Raw genomic sequence first — 25,462 nt, 5'->3', positions numbered from 1 at the left:
TTATTCTAGATGATATAGAACATTGAAGCTCTAAATCAGCTTGAACGTTGAGGGTGAGCACCAACAGATGCTTCGAAGAGATGTCAACACTGGACTTGTTTGAATGACACGTACCTTTTCTTTCCTCTCCCTACATCCTTCCTCTGCCGACACCAAGGTTTTGTAGTAGCTGCTGCGCTCGGCCGTGAAGTGAACCTTCGAGAGCGCGTTCTCAACCAGGGCGAGAGACAGATTCACACCCTCGATGTGCAGCCAGCCAATGAAGTTTCCTGCTTTGTCCATGCTTTCGACTTCAACTTCAACCTGAAGAAGAGACCAAAAAGGAAAATTGGTTAATTGGAGATTAAAATATCCATCATTCAATTATTTAACTCATAATGGAATATCAATCTGACCCGTGTCACAATAAAAAGGTTGATAATTTATACTTGTAATGGAATGTGTAATTTGTACATTAATTCAATTTTCCCATTAAAATGATTATGGAATTAATAAATTGATGAATAAACTGTCCTAATTATGCATTACATACACAACATAAATAATACATACATATAAGAAAAAATTAAATGATAGCTGCTCCTGGAGTAAAGTTTATAGATTTAGATGGAGGGTGAAAAAAGGGATAAGAGGAAAAAAGCATGCATATCAAAGTAGAGCCCAGATGGCTCCCAGTGGAGTCCTTCTCCGAGCCAAAATGGCTCCAGTTTGAGCACAAATGGGCACTGGTAATCTCATAAATGCTGGGATTGTTTGGTCGCAATACAAGAGAGGAAGAAAAAGTATGCATGTACAAAAAGAGATGTTATTTGCATTAGAAAAAAAGGCACTATATTTTCGTATGCATCAATCATGTACAGCCACAGCCCATTATATGTATATTGTGGAAAATTTTAAATAATTACCATGTAGTTAATGCTATTGAAATTTAAATATTTAAATGTTTCCGGTTTTTTCTTTTACCATTTTGTATCTGGTTTTATGCATTGCATGTGTGACGATATATTGCAATACTGTAGTAACAACAATATATTGTTTCTTTCAAATATTTAAAAGAAAAAACTTTTTTACGGCAAATAAATGAACAAATACTTTCTCTAATCAAATGTGAAAGGGCTTTTCAAAATATTAACAAAAATGTAAACTTACATTAACCATAAACAATGAAGTGCCTTTACAGTTTCAACCTGGAGCAACATGTAATATCCAGCATCTGTCAGTGTTTAACTTTTTTTATTTTAACCTATGTTTTAAAGCCAAAATAAGTCCAAACACCTGCTGTTAAATATATATTTAACCTTTGAAATAGCATTTTACTTTAATTCAAAGTTAAAGTTAATTTTATTTATTATGTTTTAACACTATTTATTGTACGAGACAGATTCCAGTGATGAAGTCAACATTAACACTAACAAGAACGTTTTTTATTGTTAACTTTCATGCGACTGAGTTTCTCATCTCTACAGAACAGCAAAGTTAACTTTTTTTTTGTTTCGTCTTTCTTGTTTCTTCGATACTAATATTCTTTGCCGGAAGAATCTTTATAAAGTATAAAATGTTCAGTAAAGTTAGTGCTGTTAAATCTTCTAGCGTGAAATCTCCTCCAAACATCTGCTCACATCTTCATTGCAGCACAGATGTTGCTTTACCGGCGCTAGTGCGTGACATCAGCGCAAAAATACATACTTTTTAAAAATATCAATAAAGTGCTATTGAATATCGATACAGTATTGTGATTAAAAACATTACGATTTATCGATATATTGATATTTTCTTACACCCCTAATTTCTATATGTATTATTTTGTGATAAAGGATAAACTCTTATGGAACAACGATTTTTCATTTTTGTTTGTTCATTTTCATTTTTGTTTGTTCATTTTCTGCTGCTGATTCCCAAACATTGTTACCGGAGGCAGAATCTTTACTAGCCGTGGAAGGCAGGTGGAACTGTAGAGCACATGGGCAGGCATCCATTGCCATACTTTCCCATAAAAAATTAAATTTAAATCGTTTATGTCATTTAATGCATGTGTTCTCTATAATAATAGAAGAAAAAGAAGTCCAACAGATACACTTGATGGATAGATGCTTATTTGTCATAGTTACGTGCTTAAATGTGCCTCTTTACAAAAACAAAAATATGTTCTTCTAGTCCTTTATATATAATAAATACAAATATAAGTATTATCAATAAATCCTATTTTAATGTTTCCCACCGATTCTCACCAAAATGTTCATCACTTTAAACAAATCTTTACATAGTTATAAATAAAAACGGAAATAATTAACTTATAAAGTACTACCGTGGTATCAGAAATAGTTATAGAGGATAATTATTTGGTTCTTTATTATTTCATATGTTTAATTAAAGCATGTACTTCTCAATTAATGTTTTCATTTGTATTTCTGGTTCGTCCCTTCAAGGCTTCTTTTCTTCATTCCTTCTGTCGTTTTCTCCCCCAAACAGTCCCAGGATACATCATAGCCAGATAACAACAACAGAGTCTTGCGACTCACTTTCACGAGTTGAATGACCACTTCTGATCATGAAGATGGTTGGCAGGATTAAATCTATCTGGGGCGAGAATGAAGACGAGAGGCGGAGAAAGAAGAAAGAGCTGGTGTGCTTGCATGCATGGCTGCCCATCAAAAGTGCTGAGAAGATCAAGAAAATGACCATGAAGAGAGAGAGAAGTTCTGGCGGTGATTCCTCACTCAGCTATCGCTGATGTTTCTGCTGATGTCTGCTGATGTCCGAACAGGACAGCACAAACTCAAAGTTGTTTGTGCTGTCCGGTACAGAATTTCTCAATTATATTATCAGTTGTGGACTTGATAGTTGGCTGCATAAAAAAAAAAAAAAAGATGCTTCATCTTCCTAAACTAGCGGAATAAAAGTAAGCCAATCTGCGCAAAATGTAGAATCCAGATTCATTTATTGCATTCAGTGTTCCCAGTTATGCATGAGAACAGAACATTCACATTAACGCATACCAGATAAGCACATTAACATTGTACATGTTTACTCAAAACAACAGGATTAGTTGTTCAGATAATCTGATGAAACCGGCTCCGAGTTATAGTGAAGACATCTGTTCAATTATCAGATGGCATGTTTATGTTTGAACACACATCGCCCAAATAAAACTTGTGGGAAAGAGCTGCGCTACATAAAACATGTTTCTTTTTTATACACAGTTTGTCTTCGATTTATTTAATTTCGCATTATCATTTGTAAAACCATGAATCAAAATGGTGTAAATGTCCAATTAATCAGGAACCTATACATACATTATCTTAATGAATCATTCTCTTGGTCTAATTAAAGTAAAAGCACCGTAAGCGAGGCGGTGGAGGCAGAGGTCTGGACAATCCACTGTAGCTGTGATATTCCAGCCGAATGTGCCATTCATCAAAGTGAAACCAGGAGACGATTGCAGAAGTGATGTGCACAGGAGCAGAAAGCGTGTGAGCACTGGGGCACAGAGATCAAAACTGCTGCAAGTATTGTGTCTTGAGCTCCAGAGCGAGATACAAAACACCAAGAAAAGGGGTGGGAAAGGGTAATGATCAGATAGTCCATGAAACTTCATCTATATTCTAAACTTCCACAACACACTTAAAAGAAAAAAAAAAGAAAAGAAAAATCAATGACTCTGAAAACCTGATTCATTCATGAATACAACACAAAGAGTTTGGCCATTTTCGTGTCTACATGTGGACAGAAAGTAGAACAAGGCTAAGTATAGCAGGTCAAGCCTGCTGCTCCAAACAAGTCTTGCATGAAAATTCCATTTATGGCCAAGAACCAGACAATCCCGCGAAAATCCATAACCTAGCAACAGTTGCATGCGGGCCGATTTAGGATTAGGCAAGAACATTTTTTCCCTCGATATAGATCGACTTCACCATGTAATGGAATGTGATTTTAAAATGGCAAGCGCTACCATTTAACAGGCAGGGAGATGACTGACATTCACGCTGGATATGTCTAAACATACATCAGGCAGCAGATATTTCTGTATTTGTGAAAACTTTCCCCTTATGCATTTTATATTCCAACTCACAATATCAATTAGAATTAATGAATTCAGTGAGGAAAAAAAGTGAAAAAAAGGCAGAAGAGCTTGAGTTCTACTACACAAGTCATGACTGGAAAACTGTGTCGATTGTGCAACATAATGTGTGATTACATGACAGCAATCGATTATCAAAACAATGAAATATACTATAATACTACTGTCTTATGTGTTACCAACATTCGGAGGTAAAAGCTTGACACCACATTTGGTGGTATGTTGGTCAAGAGTCATGACAAAGGTCCCATTTTTCATGGTTATAGGTAACAATTGGTATTTAAGAAGTATTATCAAATAGAGAAATGGCTACATCCTTTGTCTCCATTCCATGACTACTAGAGGAAAAATCCTGGCCCTGGTCTGACCTAATTAAACTGACAATAAACTAATGTGTCTTGCATGTAGAGCTATGTCCGGATGTGAACGGTCAATACGGGTTGAGATTGGGAAATACATTTCACCTCCAAAGACGTGTAGTAATAGTAAACAAAACAATTAAACAAACGGCGATTGATCACTTAACAGTATAGATCACACAGAGAAAATACATTTCAGCGCTAATGAGGCTTGTAATGAAAACGCTCAAGAAAAAGGAACAGCTGTTCCAGTAAGAGATGAAAAAGTACAAAAAAAAAGGGAGGTTAACTGATGACTCATGAAGTCAGAGAGAATGTCACGGAGTAAAGAAAATAACATTGTGATTCCTTCAGTACATAGCTGGAGCTCAGTTTTCTTTTTGAGAATGATGCAGATGTTGTTTTTTTTTAAAAACAGTTTTGAGGACGACTGTCACGCCGTGGGCTAAACCTCTGGTATGAGTCAATTCTAAAAAAAAAGAGGCTGGTTCAATAACTGGGATCCTGGTTTGGGGTATACTCTTATTTATCACAGCTGAATCAAAGTCGACTGGTGGATGTGGACAACAATTTCTGTGGCATAGTGTTGGAGATTTAATTTTTGGAGCACAGGGTATATTTTTATAGCCAATAACAACTACTCGTCATAACCTCTTGGACGAGGAAATTATAAAAACATAGCGATAATTGAGCGACTCAAACACCTCATGAATGTGACGAGCTATGATGGAACGAAGTTGTTTGCATACGGATGTGTGCGACGCCTCACCGAGGGTGATCAATGTGACTCAGGGTGGGTCCATGTATCACTGTCAGTGGGCGCCTGCTGTCTGTCTGGGCCAGGTCGGTACAGCCAAAGCAAGCTTCTCATGTGGCTGCCTGCCCTAAATGGCCAGGTAAACAAGCATGATCTCCCTCCATTAGAGCCGTCTGATGCCCATTAATGAGTTTCTCTTCATCAGCAAATAACTTGTGTCGGCCCGACATCATTATTCCCGATGAACAGGTGGAGCGAATACAATAATGGTAGGCTCCTTTAAGCAAACACAAAACTGGTGAATACTCATAAAAATTTAAAGTAAAAAAGATGTTCTACTACTTTGGAATGATGGGAAGATCAAGAAAACATTCTGTAAAATAATCAACCAGAAAGGTCAAGAGAAAAGTCAGAGAAACTAATTTTCTATCAAGAGACAAGCATCGTTTTTTTTTTAACTTTAAACCATAATCAAGTATCATCAGGGTTAATTTGTGACACCGCTTTTCTATAAAACAGGAAGAGGACACAAGATTTCTGGTCAACAATTTTCACGTACAAGACATGTAATCGAGGTCCTGCCACCATTACAAACGAAGCTGCGATACAGCCAAGAAGGGACGGCAGTCATGGTCGAAACAAGAGCCGTAAAAGAAGGGGGGTGGTCGCCACTTATTAATGAACAAGAAAAAGCTTCAGAACTTTCTCCTTTGTGAATCATGTTTCAGTCCACGCTGACCTTGTATGCCAGCGTTTCTTGGCAGCTGAATCCGGAGACAATCAAGCGTACGTATTTGAAGTTCGAGAACGAGGACTCGATGCACCGGAGGCCACTGAGCGAGAGTGAAGCACTTCACTGAACCTTAACGGCCTGGTTATTGAAATCAATAAACGCAATAACTACGATCCGTCTCATTTTTTAGAAAGGGGGCGACATGGCAAGCGGGTCGATGAATATTGAGCGACATTTGTAATATTAGTAATATCATATAATTCTGCCCTAACTGCTGGAGGTGTGGGCGGACCATAGCAGGTATGTACTGATTACTTATTCTATTAAGCGCCTTTACTCATGCGTGATGACGGGCTCTGAACAAGATATGGCCAGCAGGGAAGACGGTTCATACCGTTTTATACAATTGTATTAGGCGTCTTAAGATGTCTGAGTACCGTCCCATTTAACACTAAACTCAATATTTATCCAATTCAAATAGTGAATATAGAACATACGAATGGCTTTCACAGGCAAAACATCTCAAATTAGGTACATCCCATTTTCTGCCTCGTGAGTCGATTCAACCAAACTAGAAAATGTATTACATAAAAGAAAACGCCCTTGAACACCGGCATTCCAGTCCCGTTTGACAAAACCTCTGCGACCTCTGGGGAAGGGGGACGGGGATGAAAGAGGGTACGGAACAATCACGACTGAGTCATAATCATTGGTCTCCACCTCCTTTTCTATCCTCTTTCACCAGCTGACACGCAAAATGGCATAGCCAGCCCGTGTCACTCAAAAACTCATTCCTGTCCTCCCAGACTGTCGTACTGACGGAGTGAGAGAATGAGGGGTAGACAGGGGAAGTGGGTTGTCCAACAGAGGCATTTTTCAACATGGCTTTTTTGTCAATTTGTGAGTACTGTTGAGCTGACTGAGGCGTATTTTAAACAAAGGGTTTTGAGACAATGGAGTTCGGGGATATAGTTCTAAAGCCACCATTTGTTGTTTTTCTTCTACTTGAAGACGTCTGTTAACCTTGGTGTCAGACATACCATAGTAATTCCATTTTAAGATCATGAAGCTCGATTGTGGGTGTTAAAGCAAACATGTTCAACTGGATTTTGAGATGTCAATAATGAAATAATTTACAACGCACATTTTATTGTTGTGAAAAAAACCACTTGGTGAGCAATTCCTCTAATAAACTCTACATGGGAATTATTTCCTATGGTCCTTAAGGAGCCTTCCATACATCAGGTTGTCATGTTAAATACAGTAGATGTCGCATATAGAATAACTCCATGCTAAAGGTAATAGGATTACACTGTTGAAATGAAAGGAAATTGTGTCATAATTTGAACCATTTAAATGACCAAAATGGAGAGTTCAGGACCAAGTAGAAAACATCTTAATAAAAACCTGGCAATAATTCAATTAAATCAATTAATGGGAAAGATTTGGCTGGAAAACCAAAACACTATATTGTAATTATAATGTCCCCATCAACTCTTGTTTATGACCCTTTTGTGATATTCAGAAAGCTGGTGCATTTAGGGCACCTTTTTTTCCACCCATTTTTTTTTCTACAAAATCTGGATTTAGAACCACCTAAAGTATATTACTCATTTTGAATGCCTCTAAAATGGAGGCAAAAAATGGCAGGCATTAGTGGAATGAGATTTTGCGAAGAAGAGAGACGCTATAAATGACAAGATATCAAAGGTGCAAGTCACTTGTCCCCATTACTTCTCTCTCTGTCCAGGCTTTTTAATCAGGGCTGCTTAAGGAAGGACATGGTCTGACTTGAAGATGAGCGCCCACGAAAAGATTAAGGAGAGTTTAGGCTGTTTTAGTCAATCATTTGTAAAAGGAAAAAAAAGAGAAAAGAAATGATAGGCAAAGTTTTAATGTAATTAAAAAGGGCATTATCCTTTTGGATCGGTCTTTGGCTACTGCTGGCAAAAGTGAGTTTGGTCTGGTCTGAAGATTGGCGAGTCTTGCCAGCAGCTGTCTCAAATGCTGCCCATATTATACCAATAGATTGATTTACCCTTTCCTTCATTTCTGCTTCCAATTTGTGAGTCAAAGAGGAAGGTGGTTTTGTAAATAATTTATAAAGTATGGCCCAAGTATACAACTGTAGACACAGATTAAACAGAGAGACCACATACCAGAGCAAGTGTTACAACATGTCAATAGATTTGATTTATTGTAGGAAATGTGAAAAATCGGTTGTATTCCGGTGCTCTAGGTATAGGAAGTTTTTAAAGGATGGATTAAATGAAAACCACTAGCTTTAAAACTTTCTTTAAAACTTACCTTGTGAAAATTAAGCTCAACAAACATGTATTGGAGTCACACGATTGCCATCAGTGAACATCAGTTCATGAGTCAACAGCGGACCATTATCATAATCTCTTACTGCACGAGTTCAGAGAATAAATCAGGGGTGTCAAAATCAATCACACAAGGGGCCGAAATCCTTTAGCAGTCCAAGATGCGGGCAGATATTTGTTTTTTTCTTGAAGGCTCAATATATCTTAATTATCCGAGTTCGTCCTCCTCGATCAAACACTCGCCAAGCAAATCCAATTCCTTCAATATACACTTTACTGTTATTGCAAGCCTCTCTATAATTGTTGACATCAATACGACGTGTTCCTCATCTTATATTAATCGCCGACATCTTTATAGGTCACAATGATAACATGACCATCAATCTACTTTGATTTTTTAGACAACCAATGACGTAACCTAAAATAACTTGGAGGATATGCGTTATAAATGTAGTACTTTGAGAGCATTGAGGGGTTTTTCCCCCCATTCACTTGGGCAACAAAGACGACGAAAAAGGCTTCATCCAGCATCTTCCTAACCATTAGTTTAAAGGCTTTCTCGATCAGAATTGCACCACTTGATCCTTGTCCAAACTAATTTGTATAGTTTTGCTCAGGAATAATATTCTTGCCCCAGGTATTATTACATTTAAGTCAAATTAATCTTGTACCCATTCCATTTGGTTTTGCTTCAATCACCTAAGTGTGGTCAAATGAAACTGTCCATCACATCATTGGTCAGCTCAACAACTAGATGCCAATAACAAGTATGGCATTAAAGATGGACTGTTCGACCACACAAGGTCCAAATGAGTCAACATGTCTATAAAGTGTAAAATGTATGTACATAGTGTGTTAATGGTTGGACAGAAATGGAGTTATACCATCATGGTCAACTACCATTCACACTTACCATGTTGTATTGGGACATGGAAAAGCTACAATCGCCTCCGAGACTGAATTAAAGATGGAACTCGCAAATGGTTGGGTCCATTTTTCTGTTTCTTTTTTTGGTGTGTTAATACAGTTAATTGAGTCACATTAATTAAATTTTATTCATTTCATTTCAATAAATTATTCATATTCCTTTATTTATACATTTTATGGTAATGTGTGTGTCGTTTTATTCGAGTATTGTATTTCATTAATCTCCCGTTTCATTCATACTATTTCATTTGTATATTTTGTGCAGCCACCACAACAAATTCTTGTGCTGCACTGGCAATAGAAGATTGATTTTATTTTGATGTGAAAAAGCCTTTTGTATTTTAATGCATTTATTTACCACTTACATTGGATTTATGGATACAAAAAAAAAAAAGAAATCTTGCCTGCCTCTTTATGATCAAATCGGCAATTGACCTAAATGAATGCATCTCGGCCTAAAAACTATTTTAAATTGTAATAAAATGCCTGGTCGGGTGGCATTGGCTCAAATTGTAAACCTGGTTCATGTCAGACGTCTACAGTGGAATCGTCTCTGCAATAAGGACGCAGGCAAAGGTTCCAAAACACGTCTCATCCATGCAGTGTAGCTGTAAGCGCAGATTAAACATGAAGGCATAGGATTTGGCAGTTAATGCATCAACACATACATCTGAGGGATTCTTCGTAGAAGATGACACGTTTGTGGAGCAAATGTCGAGATGACAACATGCTAATGACGACTCTTCAGAAAATGCAGATTAAGCAGTTTCGTTATCTCTGCCAGGGAGGGAGGTTCTAAGCCTGTAAGCGTTTGTTTCATAGCAAAAATTCTCAAATGTTTTTTAATGAACCTTTCAGAAAATGTTGATAATGGGGGAACAGGAACAGATGATTACATTTTGTGGGTTTTTTTTTATGTTATCTACAGATTTGTGATTCTGTTCTGGGAGAGCCGCAGTGCCAGTAATTTCTGTTTCTGCCAGACTTCATCGAAGTAATTAAAAAACAATTCATGTTATCAATTAATGCCAGAAAATGCAGTTTCATTGGTTAATATTATTCATTTTAATTGTATTTTCTATTTTCTTTTTATTTGTAGTAGCAGAAACACTAATTATAAAAGTCCAAAAACCATTTAGAATGTTTTGTTGTTACAGAAGCCAATATAAAGTTAACTTTCCACATGTACACTGACAAAACCTCTTGTCAATCATTACTTATCTAAATGCAACTAAAACTCATTCAAGTTCGATCCCCAAAAGGTACGACATTTTTAACGTATTGATCCCATACTGGCAGAACTATACATTCATGCACACGACCATATGTTGCCATAGGTGGCAGTACTTTGGAGAACGTTATCGACATCTTGGCCTCTGCCTTCCTCTGTGAAAACGTGTGATGACTGGCCCTGATAGAATAGACTGTTTAGTTATTGACTTCAATTTATAAAGTGCTGCCCAGTGCTTTTCCCTCTTGGTCCTTTCAGAGCCAAGATCTCACTGGACACTTTCGCAGTCCGTCTCTATAGGGATATACCCTTTGCAATTCAACTACAGTTTAAAGCCGAATTCGAGGCACATTTGTAAGAGGCGGGGGAACACCATGTGTTAAGCTCAGACGGTTGGAAGAGTCCAGCGAATGAAGGAGAGCAAAGCTCTTGATTTTTTAGCCCCAATGTTTTGGGTAGAGATAAAAGGCTAGTGAAACTTAACTGTTTTTTCTTCCGCCATTTCTTGTGAGGACTGATTAGATAAACTTTATTGATCCCTCTGGAGGTCTCCTTTGGGAAATTGTTTTTATACTAGAGGACTGACAATTTTGGATGAAGAATTATAGGATTATTATAAATTCATTATTATTATTATTTAATATTTAATTATAAGTTACTAGGAAACATAAGGAGAGAAAGAAGATCAATTATCTAACATGTGAATAATTCTAAAAAAATAAAGGAAAACTAAAGAACTTTTATTGCGCAAATAATAACACACAATATTAACAGAAAATTAAGCTATAAAACACACTATTCAACTGTGCTGGCTTCTTAACAATAGGGTCAACAGTGCTAACCTCTCAGCTTCTTTCTACTGCTTCCAGCTAACACGGTGCTCAAGCTAATCCCGGCTCTGGCAGCCAGTTCCAACACAGCTCAACATAATGAAGCCCATTAGTGTAGAGACAATGGCTGCGAGTGAAGACCAAACATCCTATAACACAGGATTTGAGTGAAGGGGGGGGGGGTCTCTTTGAAACCGTGCACTTCAGTTACCATGACCTGATGAAAAAGCAATTAACTCAGAATTGACCTTTATAGTGAAGAGTAGAAATCATGAATGAAAAAGATGACATAATGATAGAGAAACCCATGATTGTAGCAATTATTTATATAAAAAAAGAGAATAAAATATTGTGCAATTTTCTTTTCCTTTTTTGTCATTATAATAGATTTCATACTTCAGAGATACCTCGACCTGCACATATTTAGCTCCATCATTTCTAAACTATTTATCAACTTCGTCCACTGTGCGGAATATTGTACCAGCTATTCAAAAACAGTTTTTCTACGTCCTAATGTCAAAGTTTCACATCATATGATACAGTTGACACCAGTGCCTCACGTCGGAAGTGACGGTCACTGGTTAACCGTTAAAGGGCCATTAAAAAAAAAAGCAAGATGGCCGACAGAAAAGATGTAGCAGAGCTAAGAGATGCATGTTTAATTTATTCTAGTCTAGGAGACTTTTGATGGTAAAGCAAACAAGGAGGGGAAAAAACAGTGTGAGGAAAAGAAAATACATAAAACTTTTGTTGTATGCTTGACTGTCATCGACTCCTTGAAATGTACTTTGATAAGACTGAAGTCATTTTAAAATTAGTCTAAAAATGATATATTGTGGCCATTTTAAAATATATAGAATTCGTTTTGCTCAAATATATACTTCTTTTTATTTGTTCACTTTATTATGAGCAGATAATCATTTGTTTTTGTTACATAAAGGAAGCGTTCAATAATCATGATTGAAAACTACACACTTTCAATGGATCACTTTCTTTTGAAATGAAGCGACAAATCTTTCACATCCGAACAAAGGGAAAATGAAAATGTGATTTACCTTTTCCAGGGTTGAGTCTACAATTGCATATTATAATCTCATAATATGTTGGCATATGATTGGTGTGTCGGCGTGTGATGAGAAAAATGATAAACAGAATAAAAAAAAAAAGAAAGTCCCTCAGCTAAGCAGTTTAAGCCGTTCCCGGGACAGTGATAGCCGAGTGTCTGTGTGCACGAGTGTCTGTGTGCGTAATCTCCAGCAGAATTAATTCCTGTAAATTGAAATGAAATTGGAAAGTGAGAGTGTAGCCGAGGCTTTACCTCAAGGTCACGATCAAAGTTGCATGTACACATTAGAGTATGTGGCATGGAAATTGGGTGGCGACTGTGCACTGAAATGATTCACTCCTGATTAAATCGCCAGTTACTTTGAGGTCGCTCGCCGAATGTGACGAACACCCAAAATTGTTTTACTTAGCTTGACCCTTTTCCCGTAGTGACAGTTTTGTCTTTCCCGTTGAGGAAAAGAAAAAAAAGAAAAGGGGAGGTTGAAATGTGCACTCTGCTAATGTGATTGTCATTACTACTATGACCGTCTGCAGGCCACCCCCCTCGACACACACATGCAAACGGGCGCAGGCTGTTGACCTACATGTGACTGGCGACAGCCCAGTTTTGCGAGCACTTGCCCAAGGGAATAGGTTTTGTGCCGTTTGTGTGTGCCCCCCATGAAAGACTGTAGCTGACAAGCTAGGCTGAAGTAGGTCGTGGTGAACCCTCAAACAACACTCCTAAAGCCTCGAGGTCTTTTTAGGGAGAGAATCCACAGAGCCCTGGGTTGAAGCAGGGGGCACGGATCAGGAACTTTCAACTGGCGTGACACTTTGAGAGTCCCACATATTTGACAGCTCGTCGAGTCGCCACTGGTCAACCGGGTCCTGGAGGCCAGCCTCAGCGGAGAGAGTTGTCAAGATAATGACTCCTACGCCGTGAATGCGCGAGTCCGCGGTTCACGTCGGGAGCCTAGGTGGCTTTGGGTTTGGGGTGCCCGCGGTGTCGCCCTCGGAAACAAATGCTTGACCTTGGATCGACGCTGACGTGACGGGCGACAAACTTGCGAGAGCCGAGGGTCACCCACCAGTGGCCAAGTGTGACACAAGCTCGGTTGTGAAAGTGTCGTGCCCGCTGACTAAGTGACGAACGCAGCGGGACTTTCAAGTTCCTACAATACTGAAAGTAAATTGTAGCAGTGATTCAGTGCACTTGGGTTAATTACTAAATTATGATGAAGCGAAGTTAAAAAAAAAAGTCTGAATGAGTAGAAGAAAATTGACAGCAAGTGCATTTCAGCGTAAAGATGTACTTAGAAGGGACATTTAACTTGCCCCTGCAATCTCGCTGGCACTTCAATAGTTTAGCTACTTTGTCGGTCCATGTGTGTGTGTGTGTGTGTGTGAGTCTGTGTAGAATAAAGGCTCTATACTGATGTGCCGGTGGGAATATCTTACTGTGCTACAGCAAGACTGACCTTTTCTTGCTGGCATGCTGTCTCTCCTCACTTTCCTACTCTTTCACACGCTTATTCTGCAGCTCGGATGGAGGGACGGACACACACACCCGTGCACACAACACACACATGCATACAGGAGCCCTGTCACAGCTCGCTTTACCAACTATCAATTACCCACACTACTGCTCCCTGGTTTAATGGACATGAAGCTTGTACAAATCACTGGAGATGGAGGGGCTGATGGGACAGTGGGCTGCGTTTGCTTTGCCTCTTTCCTGTGGCAGGAAGGTAAAGCATGTCTTGTTTACTCCCGTTTGCCTTCCTTAACATGACCTTTATGGCCGTGTGTTGCCTGAAGCACAGGTTTGCTGAAATTGAGGGTCAAGGGGGCCACACTTAAGATGCCCTGAGCCCCTGAAGAAGCATACATGGGAGATTAATGAAAGAGAAAGGTGTGGTGACAAATGGCAGGATCGTGAAAAGACATTTCGGATACAAGCTTATTGACATATGAGGCAAGAAACTCTTAAGAGGACATTTTGATTGTAATGTTATAAACAGAATTTTCAATTGTAAAATAAGTTGGTTTTGCTTCTTTACATTTTTTTAAATAAAGGAAGCAATACGATACATCACAAAAGTTGTGAGTAACAAGTGAACAGCCAGGGACTATGTTGCTTTTTTGGCCATTTTGTTTACTACAATACTAGTTTAATGAAACTTAATTTGGGGCAGCTAGATCAAATCTCATCTGGTTTACCTGATGAGTCATCAGAAAATATTTGTTTAACACTGGTCCAATTAATCAACATCTACAATTCCTTCAGGTACCTTTTCAATATGTCGATCAAAGGCAAGCAGCAAGTCAAGTGTAAATTGGCGCCCTCTTTGTCAACAAATTCAATAATGAATTACAGTCGATTACGACGACTTTTCTTCGCAGCTCAAACTGTTCTCGGGATTTTTAATGTACCACAAACTTGTGGGTTAATGAGCAAATAAAAACAAAAACAGAAGTATAGAATGCTGGTGTGAAAAGGTACAGGCTAATAAAACCAACAAAATAAAAGGCTTTGACTGATATGAGTGACGGGGGGGGGAGTTAACACGCTGCATTTAAGCAAAGCAGTGCTCGGAGCAGGATGCGTCAGCACTCCATTCATGTTTCTCCATCAGTAAAGGACAAAATGAGAAGGGCGAGAGCAGCAAGGACAGGATGAAGTGAAACTGATGGAAGAAAACGGAAGTCGCAGACAAGAAGAGACCCATCTGCCCACGTCTTTGGCCACAGCATTGCTGGCGAAAGATTCATCGCAATGGCTCGCTTATCACAAGCAAGAGACCGGTAAAAAAAAAAAAAAAAAAAATCTGGTTGCCGTGGGAATGCCACCGTCCGTTCGTGCATGGGTCTGTCTTTAATTTCCCCAGAGCCGCACAGAACCCCCCCCCCACCCCACCAAAACAAGAGTATTTAAAAAGAGCGCACAAGACGGCAAGAGTAAAATGGTGTTTGAAGAGGTAGATTTCTAAAAAGGTTTGAGTGCTTTGAGCTCTCCCAACTACCTCAGGACACTGCAGAGACAGCAGCAGGGAGGCAGGGGCAGAAAGGGAGGCACAAGAGAGAGAGACCAATAGAAAGCAGGAGGAGAGAGAGAGCGAGCGTGTGAGATGGACAGAGCGAGAGAGCGACATTGAGAGAGAGAGAGAGAGAGGGAAAAAGAGAGAGATGTGATGAGAGAGACTAAGCTGGTGCACCCTCTCTCTTTTGCTGCTACAACGGATCTTTCCACATCGACGCTACCGTTAACGTCACGCCTGTAAGCAGTGCGCTCACCGCTGGCTTGCCTTTCCCTCGTTTTCGTCTTATCCTCAGTAGAACGCTTTGTTTGTGAAGAGGTGCCGATAACCAACAAGAAAAAAGAAGAAGAAAAGAACTGGGGGTAAAAAAAAAAAAAAAAGGAATTAAAAGAAACAAGCCAGGAAGAAGAAGGAGAAAGCGCACCACCCCTTCCTCTCGCTCAGCCAAGCACCCCCACTTCTCGGAGAACCCCCTTCCATCCCCCATTCAACTCCTCCAAGGAAGAAATTGACGGATTATTGGGAAGTGCACGGGAAGCAGGCTGCAGCTGCTGCTGTGTGCACTTTTCTACTGCTGCTGTACGCTCTGCAGAGACGCTGTGAGTGTGCGCGACTGCTGCCGCTGCGACCATGGCTGGAGCGTGGGGTTTGTTAACAAGAAGAAGCAGCTGCTAATGAAGGCAGTTTTTGTCATTCCGTTTTTTTAAACCCCTACGTTTTATCACTCAAGAGAAAGGGGGGGGAAAAAACCCCGAGAACAATCGAGTGGACACGATGCCTCGTTGAAAAGAGGTGCCGAGGAGAGAGAAAAGGGCTTTTCGACTGACCGACCGGCTGAATGATCGACTCAAAAGTGAACTGAGGAATACAAAGAGAACTGTGTCCGTCTCACCCAAGCATTACACAACTGCCAAGGGACGTAAAAAATTGCAAAGGACTTGGATTTTAATTCAACCTACAACCAACCATCGGACCGTCTAACTTCTGTTTTTTGTTTTTAGTTTTTGTTCTCCTGCGACTGCTTTCCGAACAGAAAATGCGTGCCTTTTTCTGGACAACTCTGCTATGAGGAACGGAGTAGGAAGATTAGCAGGAGGATCAATCCTGAGATTTCAAGGACAAGATACAGAGGAGCCACTAGTAAGAAGAGAGCACATGAACGCTGTTGCTTTTGGAGCCTGACTGGATTTCTATACGATCTTCTTTTTCTTTTTTTTCTTTTTTCCACTCATCGTACCAACAAGGAAAAGACACAGACACACGAAGGCCTTCGAAAAGATTCTATACGGATGTGTGGATTTACAAAAGTGATCATCTTGGCTAAGCTCTTGGGCGTTCATACATGTACTAACAGATATTTAAAAAAAAAAAAGCTTCTCGTCCTTCTCCTGGGATATACGTACTACTTGTAAACATACCACAGCTCTTTCCAATTGCTATAAGGAGAAGTAATATTTCTCATTGCAAGGATCTGTAAAAATAACTTGAGGTAGGTGTCTAGTGTTTCAATCCCCCCCCTTGCATCTGTAACCAACCTATTTACCTTATAACAATCATTTTGTCAGTATGCTCCTTACATGCATGATCCAAAGCAATCACATATTGACTGCCCTTTTGAATCAGAATGTCTCAGAGTAAGGTGCATAGATAAAGAAAGACATTTGAGGGGTTCATCCCAACAGTGAGAAAACCACCTTAACCCTTTTTTTTTTTCTCTTTTTTTTAAGATTATTATCTGAACATTATTGACACACAATCACCCCCTCCTACCCCCCTCAAGAACCCCCAAAACACCCGAACCTCCCCCCCAGATGATGCTGAATTATGAACGTGCCACATCATGAGTCTCCTGGGGCGGGTAGCTGTGCATCGTGCCAGGAAAGCCGCCCTACTCTGTGTAGTCTTTCTGATGGCGCCTGTGTGGAGCAGCACCTCCCTAGCCTTGGCAGGGCCGGCGATGTCTCAAGGACCCCAGGGCTGTCCACCGCAATGTTCCTGCAGTAATCAACAGGGGAAGGTGGTGTGCACCAGACGAGGCCTCACTCGTGTGCCCCCAGGAATTCCTGCCAATACGCGACACCTCAATCTAATGGAAAACTCCATTGAGGCGGTGCAGGCTGACTCATTCCGCCACCTGCACCACCTTGAGGTGCTCCAGCTCGGGCGAAATGCCATACGACAGATTGAGGTGGGCGCGTTTAATGGACTGACAAGTCTCAACACTTTGGAGCTTTTTGACAACAGATTGACAGTGATACCCAGTGGGGCTTTTGAGTATCTATCCAAACTAAGAGAACTGTGGCTGAGGAACAACCCTATTGAAAGTATTCCCTCCTATGCCTTTAACCGGGTGCCCTCTCTCATGCGACTGGACCTTGGAGAATTAAGAAAACTTGAGTACATCTCAGAAGGGGCTTTCGAGGGCCTACAAAACCTCAAGTACCTCAACCTGGGCACGTGCAACATAAGAGGTGAATTGCCAAACTTGAGTCCTCTCAAGGGTCTGGAAGAGCTGGCGATGTCCGAGAATCATTTCCCCGTCATAAAGCCGAGCTCCTTTAAAGGCCTGCGCTCCTTGAAGACGCTGTGGATTATGAACTCACAGATCACGGTCATAGAGCGAAATGCTTTTGATGACCTATCATCACTGGTGGAGCTCAACCTGGCCCATAACAACTTGAGTTCTGTGCCACACAATCTGTTCTCCCCGCTCAGGTACCTGGTTGAACTCCATCTACACCATAACCCCTGGAATTGTGGTTGTGAGGCAGTGTGGTTAGCGCGTTGGTTAAGAGAGTATATCCCTACAAACTCTACCTGTTGTGGACGATGTAACGCACCTGCTAACATGAGGGGCAGGCAGCTGGTGGAGGTGGAGCGAGGTGAAGGTGCTGCCACCCAATGTTCTGCACCATTTATAGCGGATGCACCTAGAGACTTGAATATCTCAGCGGGTCGGGTTGCTGAGCTTCGTTGCCGTACAGCTCTGATGTCATCGGTGCGCTGGTTACTACCCAATGGAACTATAGTAACACATGCCACCCGCCATCTCAGAATATCAGTCCTAAATGATGGTTCTTTGAACTTCTCAAATGTCCTGGTGGGTGATACAGGCACTTACACCTGTATGGTGTCCAATGCAGCTGGGAACTCCAACGCTTCGGCCTACCTCAATGTGAGTGCAGCCGAGCTCAACACGTCCAACTTGAGCTACTTTACGACAGTGACTGTGGAAGTACTAGGGCCAACAACGGAGATGCCTAAATCCAAAATGGCAACCGCTACCACCACGGTTGCTGGAGTGGCTGGAGGAGGAGGAAAAGGCCTGGCAACGACGACAACAACTGCATCCCCTTCTGTGTTTCAACCCGTTTTCATCTCCACGCCAACCGTACTGCTGCAAAGCACTGACAGTCCACAAGGAGCAACCAAGCCATCGGCAAAGCCAGGTGTCAAAGGTGCAAATGGCAAGGCAGGGAAGTCTGGTCCAAGTCTAGACGAAGTAATGAAAACGACTAAAATCATAATTGGCTGCTTTGTTGCTGTGACGCTCCTTGCTGCCATCATGCTTATTGCCTTCTACAAGTTGAGGAAGAGGCACCAGCAGAGGAGCACAGTAGCAGCTGCACGCACCGTGGAGATCATTCAGGTCGATGAGGAGGATCTTCCACCCCCGGCGTCAGCAGTTCAAGAGTCGTCCCTCACACTGCCTGAAATCCGGGACCACAACAGCATTCACAAACTTGATTTTATTAGCCACAAGACTGATTATGGCTTCCACAAACCCAAGACTGAATACAGACAGCCAGATTTCACTCTTCACAAGCCCAAGGCGGAGTATACTACATATAAGCCAAATATGGACTATGCTACTCACAAATCTGTCCCCTCCTACAGCGCTCACAAATCCACGCCTGATTTTGGCCTTCATAGAGCAAAACCAGAATATAGCCCTTTCATACAGACCTACAACACTCACAAACCTAAAGGAGAATACAGCCCGTTTAAACCAGACTTCGGGACTCACCCAAAAGTAAGATCTGACTTTAGCCCATTCAAACCAGACTTTAGTACTAATCCAAGGCAAAAAAATGAATTCAGCCCCTTCAAGAGAGACTTCAGCACACAACCAAAACCGAAACATGACTACAGCCCATTAAAATCAGACTACAACACACAGCCGTTACATAAAGCAGAATATAGCCCATATAAACATGACTTTGGCACCCACCCAAGACCTAAAGCCGAATACAGCCCTTTTAAGCCCGACTACAGTACTCAGCCTAAACCCAAACAAGATTACAATGCTCAAAGACAGAAAATTGATGTTACCTACAAAACCCAAAAGCCTGTGGCTGACTTCAGCGCCTTCAAGACCAATTTCAGCCCTCACAAAGGGGATTACAGCGCCTTCAAGACAGACTTCAGTCCCCACAGGCCCAAACATGACTACAGTCCTCACAAAATGGACTACAACAGCCCGCATAAGATGGACTTCAGCACTCTCAAACCCAAATACAACACCTATAAACCAACAGGCCACGGAGCCAAGTGGACAGACAACAATGTTGGGAACTCTTTGCCACGAACCTTACCCAGCACCATCACAGCAATGGCTGAGCCCTTTGTTATAAAAACTCACACCAAGGAGAAGGTTCAAGAGACTCAGATTTAAGGGGTCTGAAAGACCAGATTTTTTTTCTAGAAAAAAAAAAGTGGAAGTTCATGACCCCTTCTGTCCTTTCCTTTTAAAATCATGCAATAGAATGCACAATGAAAAAGGTTCAGTGACTACTTTTTTGTACAGAGTGCAACAGTAGAGACTGCAGATTTTCTTGTTGTACATGCTTATTAATATATATATATATAAATATATATATATGGACATTCGAAAAAAAAAACAACCATGGGCTGGTGATAGAGAGACATATATTAAAAGAAATTGAAACTATTTTCTAACTTGTAACTTCTATTTAAAGACAATGAGTTGTTTAAGATGCTGTCTTGACTTTGACATATGAGAATAGTCTTGTTTTCAAAGAGGGCATTCTGTGTGATTTTTACACTATGCTAAAGCGAATGCAGTGATAGCGAAATATTTATACAAAGACTTTCTTTAACAAAACAGAGAAAAAGGTCAGTGTCGATCTTTAGAGGTTTATCTTGTAAAAGCACCAAGATTTGTACTGTGCCAAATGTTATAAATGCAATAAAAATGATTTTTGGAAGAAAAAAAAAGGGTTGCTAGAGAGACATGATTTCCCCCCTTCCTCTTCTTCACTGTAACGATCAGCCAAGTGCTTTAGACACTGCGGTAAGACGCTGCAGCTATGCTTTAACCCTGTGTGCGCTGAATGGTTCAGGCGGAATAAATTATGTGGAAGTAATCGGTGATTTTAACATGGACTCATTTTATAAGCTTCATGTTGCTTGGCAATCACCATTACTGTCTTTGATGGATTGTGATAAGCATGTCCTGTTTCGGAAGAGTTTTCATGCAGATATGTGGCCGTGATACTGCTTTGTCAGTGAAAAATATGTGTTAAAGGTTATAGATTAAGTTTAATTCACAATGCTGTTAGAAAGAAACTGGAATTTAAAGTAAATTTTATAGAAAGGTCATTAACTATGATTTTTGATACATACACTATCACAGTACAAACTTGTGATAAATATAGATTAATGTAATCCAAATACAGGGCTGCATTCCTGTAGGATCATATATCACTTAAACTGATATAATTGGACCACAAAGAAAATAAAACATGAGTAAGGGTGTATGCACAGATTAACAACAATGAATGTGTTACAAAAACAATCTGTGCAATAGTGAGTGAGTGGTAGCAAAATATGGTGCTTTAAGTTTAAGTTAGTTTTCAAACAATTCAACTATAATAAGGGGCACATTTGCTATAATGTTGATTCATTTTCATTGCTGGACATATTCGGTTTCAGTCGGTGAGAGAGCTTTTATTAAAAAACAGGCTTTTGTCGAAAGCAAAGCATAATTAACATGTAAAAGCTGTTACCATTAAAAAGTATTCAAATTTAAATGAGTTGGTGGTAAGGAGAATAAGCAAGAAAACGGTGAAGTGGTGTCGTGCTCCAGATACAGCTCAATTTCCTTCAATTGCTACAGCTGAATTGAGCGACAAATAAATCACTGCACTGCACCGGGGGCAGTCACAACCGATCACATTGACAACAATCGGACATAATGGCGTCAACCAAGGCCCTTTGGGTTGGCCGTTCTTGCCTCCCTCACGAGTGACGGTCGCTGACGCTGCATGAAATTTAAATTTTTTTTCTAAGCAGATGTGAAGCCAGTTAAAATGACAAAATTGTGTTGACATGAGGTGAGGTTATAGCAATCTGAGCTTTCCATTTAAATGCCTATTCAGTATTGTACTAACGATTCAGCGACTTGCTGACTCATGGCTGAGGAGGCTGATCACGCTCGACTGATTTGATGACAGGCGTGTGCAGAGACGTTCTCGTGAGGAAGTTGTACCGCGGTTGCTTGTTGAGCATTTATACAGAGCAAGATGCGAATCATGTCATGAACCCGATTCTTACAAGCCTTTTTTATTTTATTCTGCTTTTGCTTCATATCAGGACGGAGGTTGTGTGTGACAGCATGTTCAATTCCAAAGTGTTGTTTTATGGGGTCACAAAACAACCGTGCCCCGTGCTATAAAAGCCTGGTCATACTAATCAGTCAACATGGTTAGAGGGTCATCAATCAGCCGGTAACCTAGCCGCTGACGGGTACACTGTTCTTCTTTTATTCTCTTAAGGAATGGAAGCGGGAACAAGGCAGGTTGCAGGTTAAATCATAGAGTGAAAGACGGTACTCTCAAGTAGGTGAGAGGGTGTTTTAAACGGTTTATAAGAGTGTGGCGTTAAGGAAATAAGAGCTTTGGATATGCTTACAAAGATAACCAAATGATTGATCAAATTAAGTGAACAGGACACAAAACAAGGTGCAGTTCATTTAATAAAATCCAAAGTCGAACCAGAGAAGAGGTGATTAGTCCTTACTAGGAAAGGCAAAACAGGAGGAGGAGGAGGAGGAGGGAGGGAGAGAGGGAGCAGACGCATAGAGAGAAGGAAGCAAATGTGATGCAAGAGTGCCAGCTACAGATGGAAAGGGGGATATATTGCTTGGCTGCCATGACCATTGTATGATTAGCGAGTGGAGAGTATGACAAATGCCAGAGAAATGAGCATAATTGAACAGAAAAGGGATGATCAATGCAGATTTAAGTCACTTGAACAGATGTAGATAGAATTATTGAGGTGAGAAATCCATGTCATTAAACAGCCCAAACCCATTCCTATTAATTCTGTCTTATTATTAACTGTTATAGTACGGATCACAATAGGCAGGTGGAATACAATTCAAGATGCCATATTTTGGAAATAAATTTCAAAGTACGTTTAAGTAATCATTTTAAAAAGGTAGGGATAAAAGGATAAGAATATCCACCTGGTGACAAGACTAGAAAACAATGACTTTCTGACACTTCAGCAACACAGCCACAGGGGTCATGATATGTTCCCCTCCTTAAGATGGTTAAAGACCAACAACAGAAAAAACAAAAAATAAATAAATAAAAAAAAACTGTGTCTGAAGTGTGTGGTACGTTCCAAACAACATACAATCAGGGGTCACATGCTCGTAATTGTGCGTCCAATCGCTAGTGCGCTCGAGCAGCAAAGGCTATTCTGAGCAGGCCTGCGAGCTGCTGCCTGGTGAGTCAACATGAGTCAGGGCCAAAGATTTGCTTAGTTATAATGTCAAATGAAGGAAGCTGGGACTCACCCTATTGTTATCATGTCAATAAGAGAACGAGGCATCTTTTAGAAAAGGACAGTCTTTGAATAAAATGGTCAGGGAATAAAAAAAACTAAAAAACTTGATGAATAGAGAGCACAAGCCATTTAAATCACTCGTTCCGCCACTCAATTTGTGTGGCACCCGTTGGGAAAGACTTATTGCCGTGTTTACAGGAGCAAGAAAAAAAAAACCTATATATTTTTAGCAGGCAGAGACGATGAAGCCTCACTTTTATGATCCTGTCCAGTAGTTGAGCAAAAGAGTGTGTGCTGTAAATCTCTTCCACCGAGGGCAGAGAAATGAGGGACTACGAGATATGTGAGGAGGGAATGTTGCAGTTTGTGTTTTCACCAGGCAATAAAGACAGTCGTGCACAAGCTTACAGAGCAAAGACAGAAATCTAAGTGACGAAAACATTTTCAGCTTAAAAGAATCAATGAACAATCACATATTGTACTTGCATTTTAAAATGTAAGAACAAACAAGAACTAGAACTAATTTTATTTATTCAGCTGCTCACACCCACTAAAATAATTGATATATGTATATATATATATATATATATATATATATATATATATATATATATATATAAACAGTTAGGGTTTGATATTAATGGGTTTCAGGGAGAATCAGATATATCTGATAAAGTCACAAACAGTACCAGCAAAAGATAAAGTCTTTATGTAGCCTTTGTGGAGCCGCGGTTGTCAATGCCGAAGCTTATTATTGAACTTGGTGTTTCCATAGCAACCCAGGTGACATTGATAAAGCTGCATCAGGGGCAGGATCATAAAAAAATGTCAGAATCATAGAGAGCGCACATTTATTAACTTGGCCAAGATAATTCTTTGCGTAAAACAAATATATGTTTTAAAAAGGAACTAGAGGATATTATATGAACGTTATTCATCCATACTGCAAACGCGTATACAAATGTTATTGTCGAATAATGTAGGTAAAAATGCATGATTCTTTTTGTTAACCGTAGATTAGATTTATTTTTTAAATTTCTTTATTAATCCCTCTGGAGAGCTCCTTTGGGAAATTAGATTTCTAGCACACACGATAGAAGGTAAAGCAAGTTTCATAAAAGCAAAATGCAAAGTGCATAAACAGGTGTGAATGAACACAAATGCACTTCGGTAGAAAAACGGTGCTTATTCCAATTTAAATGGATTAAATCAACCATACAACAATATTCTTCACTGCACAAATCCACAATCCAGATCAACCACTCCGTATTCACTCACAAAAAGGCCTTTACCATACTCATCTGGTACACAAAATGTTTGAAGTGTTCAGCAGTAAAAGACATAAAAATGTAGACACAAAGCTTAGAAGGGGGAACAGAAACACTGCCAACAGCAAATGAGTGTTGGAACATTGGGTTCCTTTCAGGGTTTGTCCTGAGGTCAAACTGTTGGAATCTTAGGATATAAAATGGAAAAAGAAAAAACTTTCAAAAATTGATCCTAAAAAGGAAGCAAAGGACTGAATGTTTTAACCTGTAGAATAAAATATATATATTTGACACAACCAACTAGAATTCAACACCTGGAGTTAAAAATCATTTTAGTGAATAAAAGCGTTGGGAATTTATGATTTCTATTATTAACTTCATTAATTTGAACATGCACGCCTATTAGTATAAAGTGTAAACTCAAGACATACTACTGTAGAGTATATCTAATAAGTCAAAGTGAAAACTGCAGTCAGAAATTTGATTGACATGTCTTCCTCTGTAACTCAAAGATGATGCTCAAGTTGGTGTACGAGAACAAACTGATAATAATCAGACCCTTTTATTTACCCCAGCTAATGAAAAGGAAGAGGACAAATAAAAAACTAAGGTCATGGTGTGCCAGAGGATAAAAGAGGATGCGGAGGGTTTATGGTCTGATAAAAAATAATTTTTAAAAATGAGGCAAAGAGATGAAAGGCCAAGAGAGAAGGATAAGGGTTTGCAGCCTTGGCAATCATTCACCCTCCCACTTTGTAGGCAGCCGAGCCAAACACTGTTTGCTCACAGCAGTACATGCGTTACATTGTTCCAAGAAGGCAATAACTATGTTTATGTGCACCGCTGTGTTATATTAATAATATTTAAGTTCTATTACGTTAACAAGTGTCCAACAATACGTCTGTAATTAAATTAAAAGGTCAACTTTGTAACTGCAATTATAAATGATTATTGAATATGCAAAATTAAAAACCTTGAGATGAGCTTTGGTTAAAGACATGGATTACAGATTGATCCAGTCACAGTCAATTCTTTTACCCACATTCACACATTTC

General features: G+C 39.9%; 2 protein-coding genes across 2 annotated transcripts in view; one reads left to right on the top strand and one right to left on the bottom strand.

Annotated features, from left to right (window-relative positions):
* snd1 (staphylococcal nuclease and tudor domain containing 1) overlaps positions 1-25,462 on the bottom strand; it is a 123,156-nt gene that overhangs the window by 55,098 nt on the left and 42,596 nt on the right. The window contains exon 18 of the mRNA XM_087787301.1: positions 115-303. Coding sequence (XP_087643427.1) covers positions 115-303 — 189 coding nt within the window. The remainder of the gene's footprint in view (positions 1-114; positions 304-25,462) is intronic.
* On the top strand, positions 15,204-20,711 carry lrrc4.1 (leucine rich repeat containing 4.1). The gene has a single exon (XM_087787300.1). The coding sequence runs from the start codon at positions 17,165-17,167 to the stop codon at positions 19,997-19,999; it is 2,835 nt and encodes a 944-aa protein (XP_087643426.1). The 5' UTR covers positions 15,204-17,164; the 3' UTR covers positions 20,000-20,711.

The sequence above is a fragment of the Callionymus lyra genome, chromosome 3, assembly GCF_982586985.1.
Source record: "Callionymus lyra chromosome 3, fCalLyr1.hap1.1, whole genome shotgun sequence".
Lineage (NCBI taxonomy): Eukaryota > Metazoa > Chordata > Actinopteri > Syngnathiformes > Callionymidae > Callionymus > Callionymus lyra.
This window is presented reverse-complemented; position numbering and strand designations above follow the sequence as displayed.

What these genes read in the sequence shown, in the direction of transcription:
- lrrc4.1 (XM_087787300.1), top strand. Translation starts at nt 17,165, where the DNA reads ATGAGTCTCCTGGGGCGGGTAGCTGTGCATCGTGCCAGGAAAGCCGCC.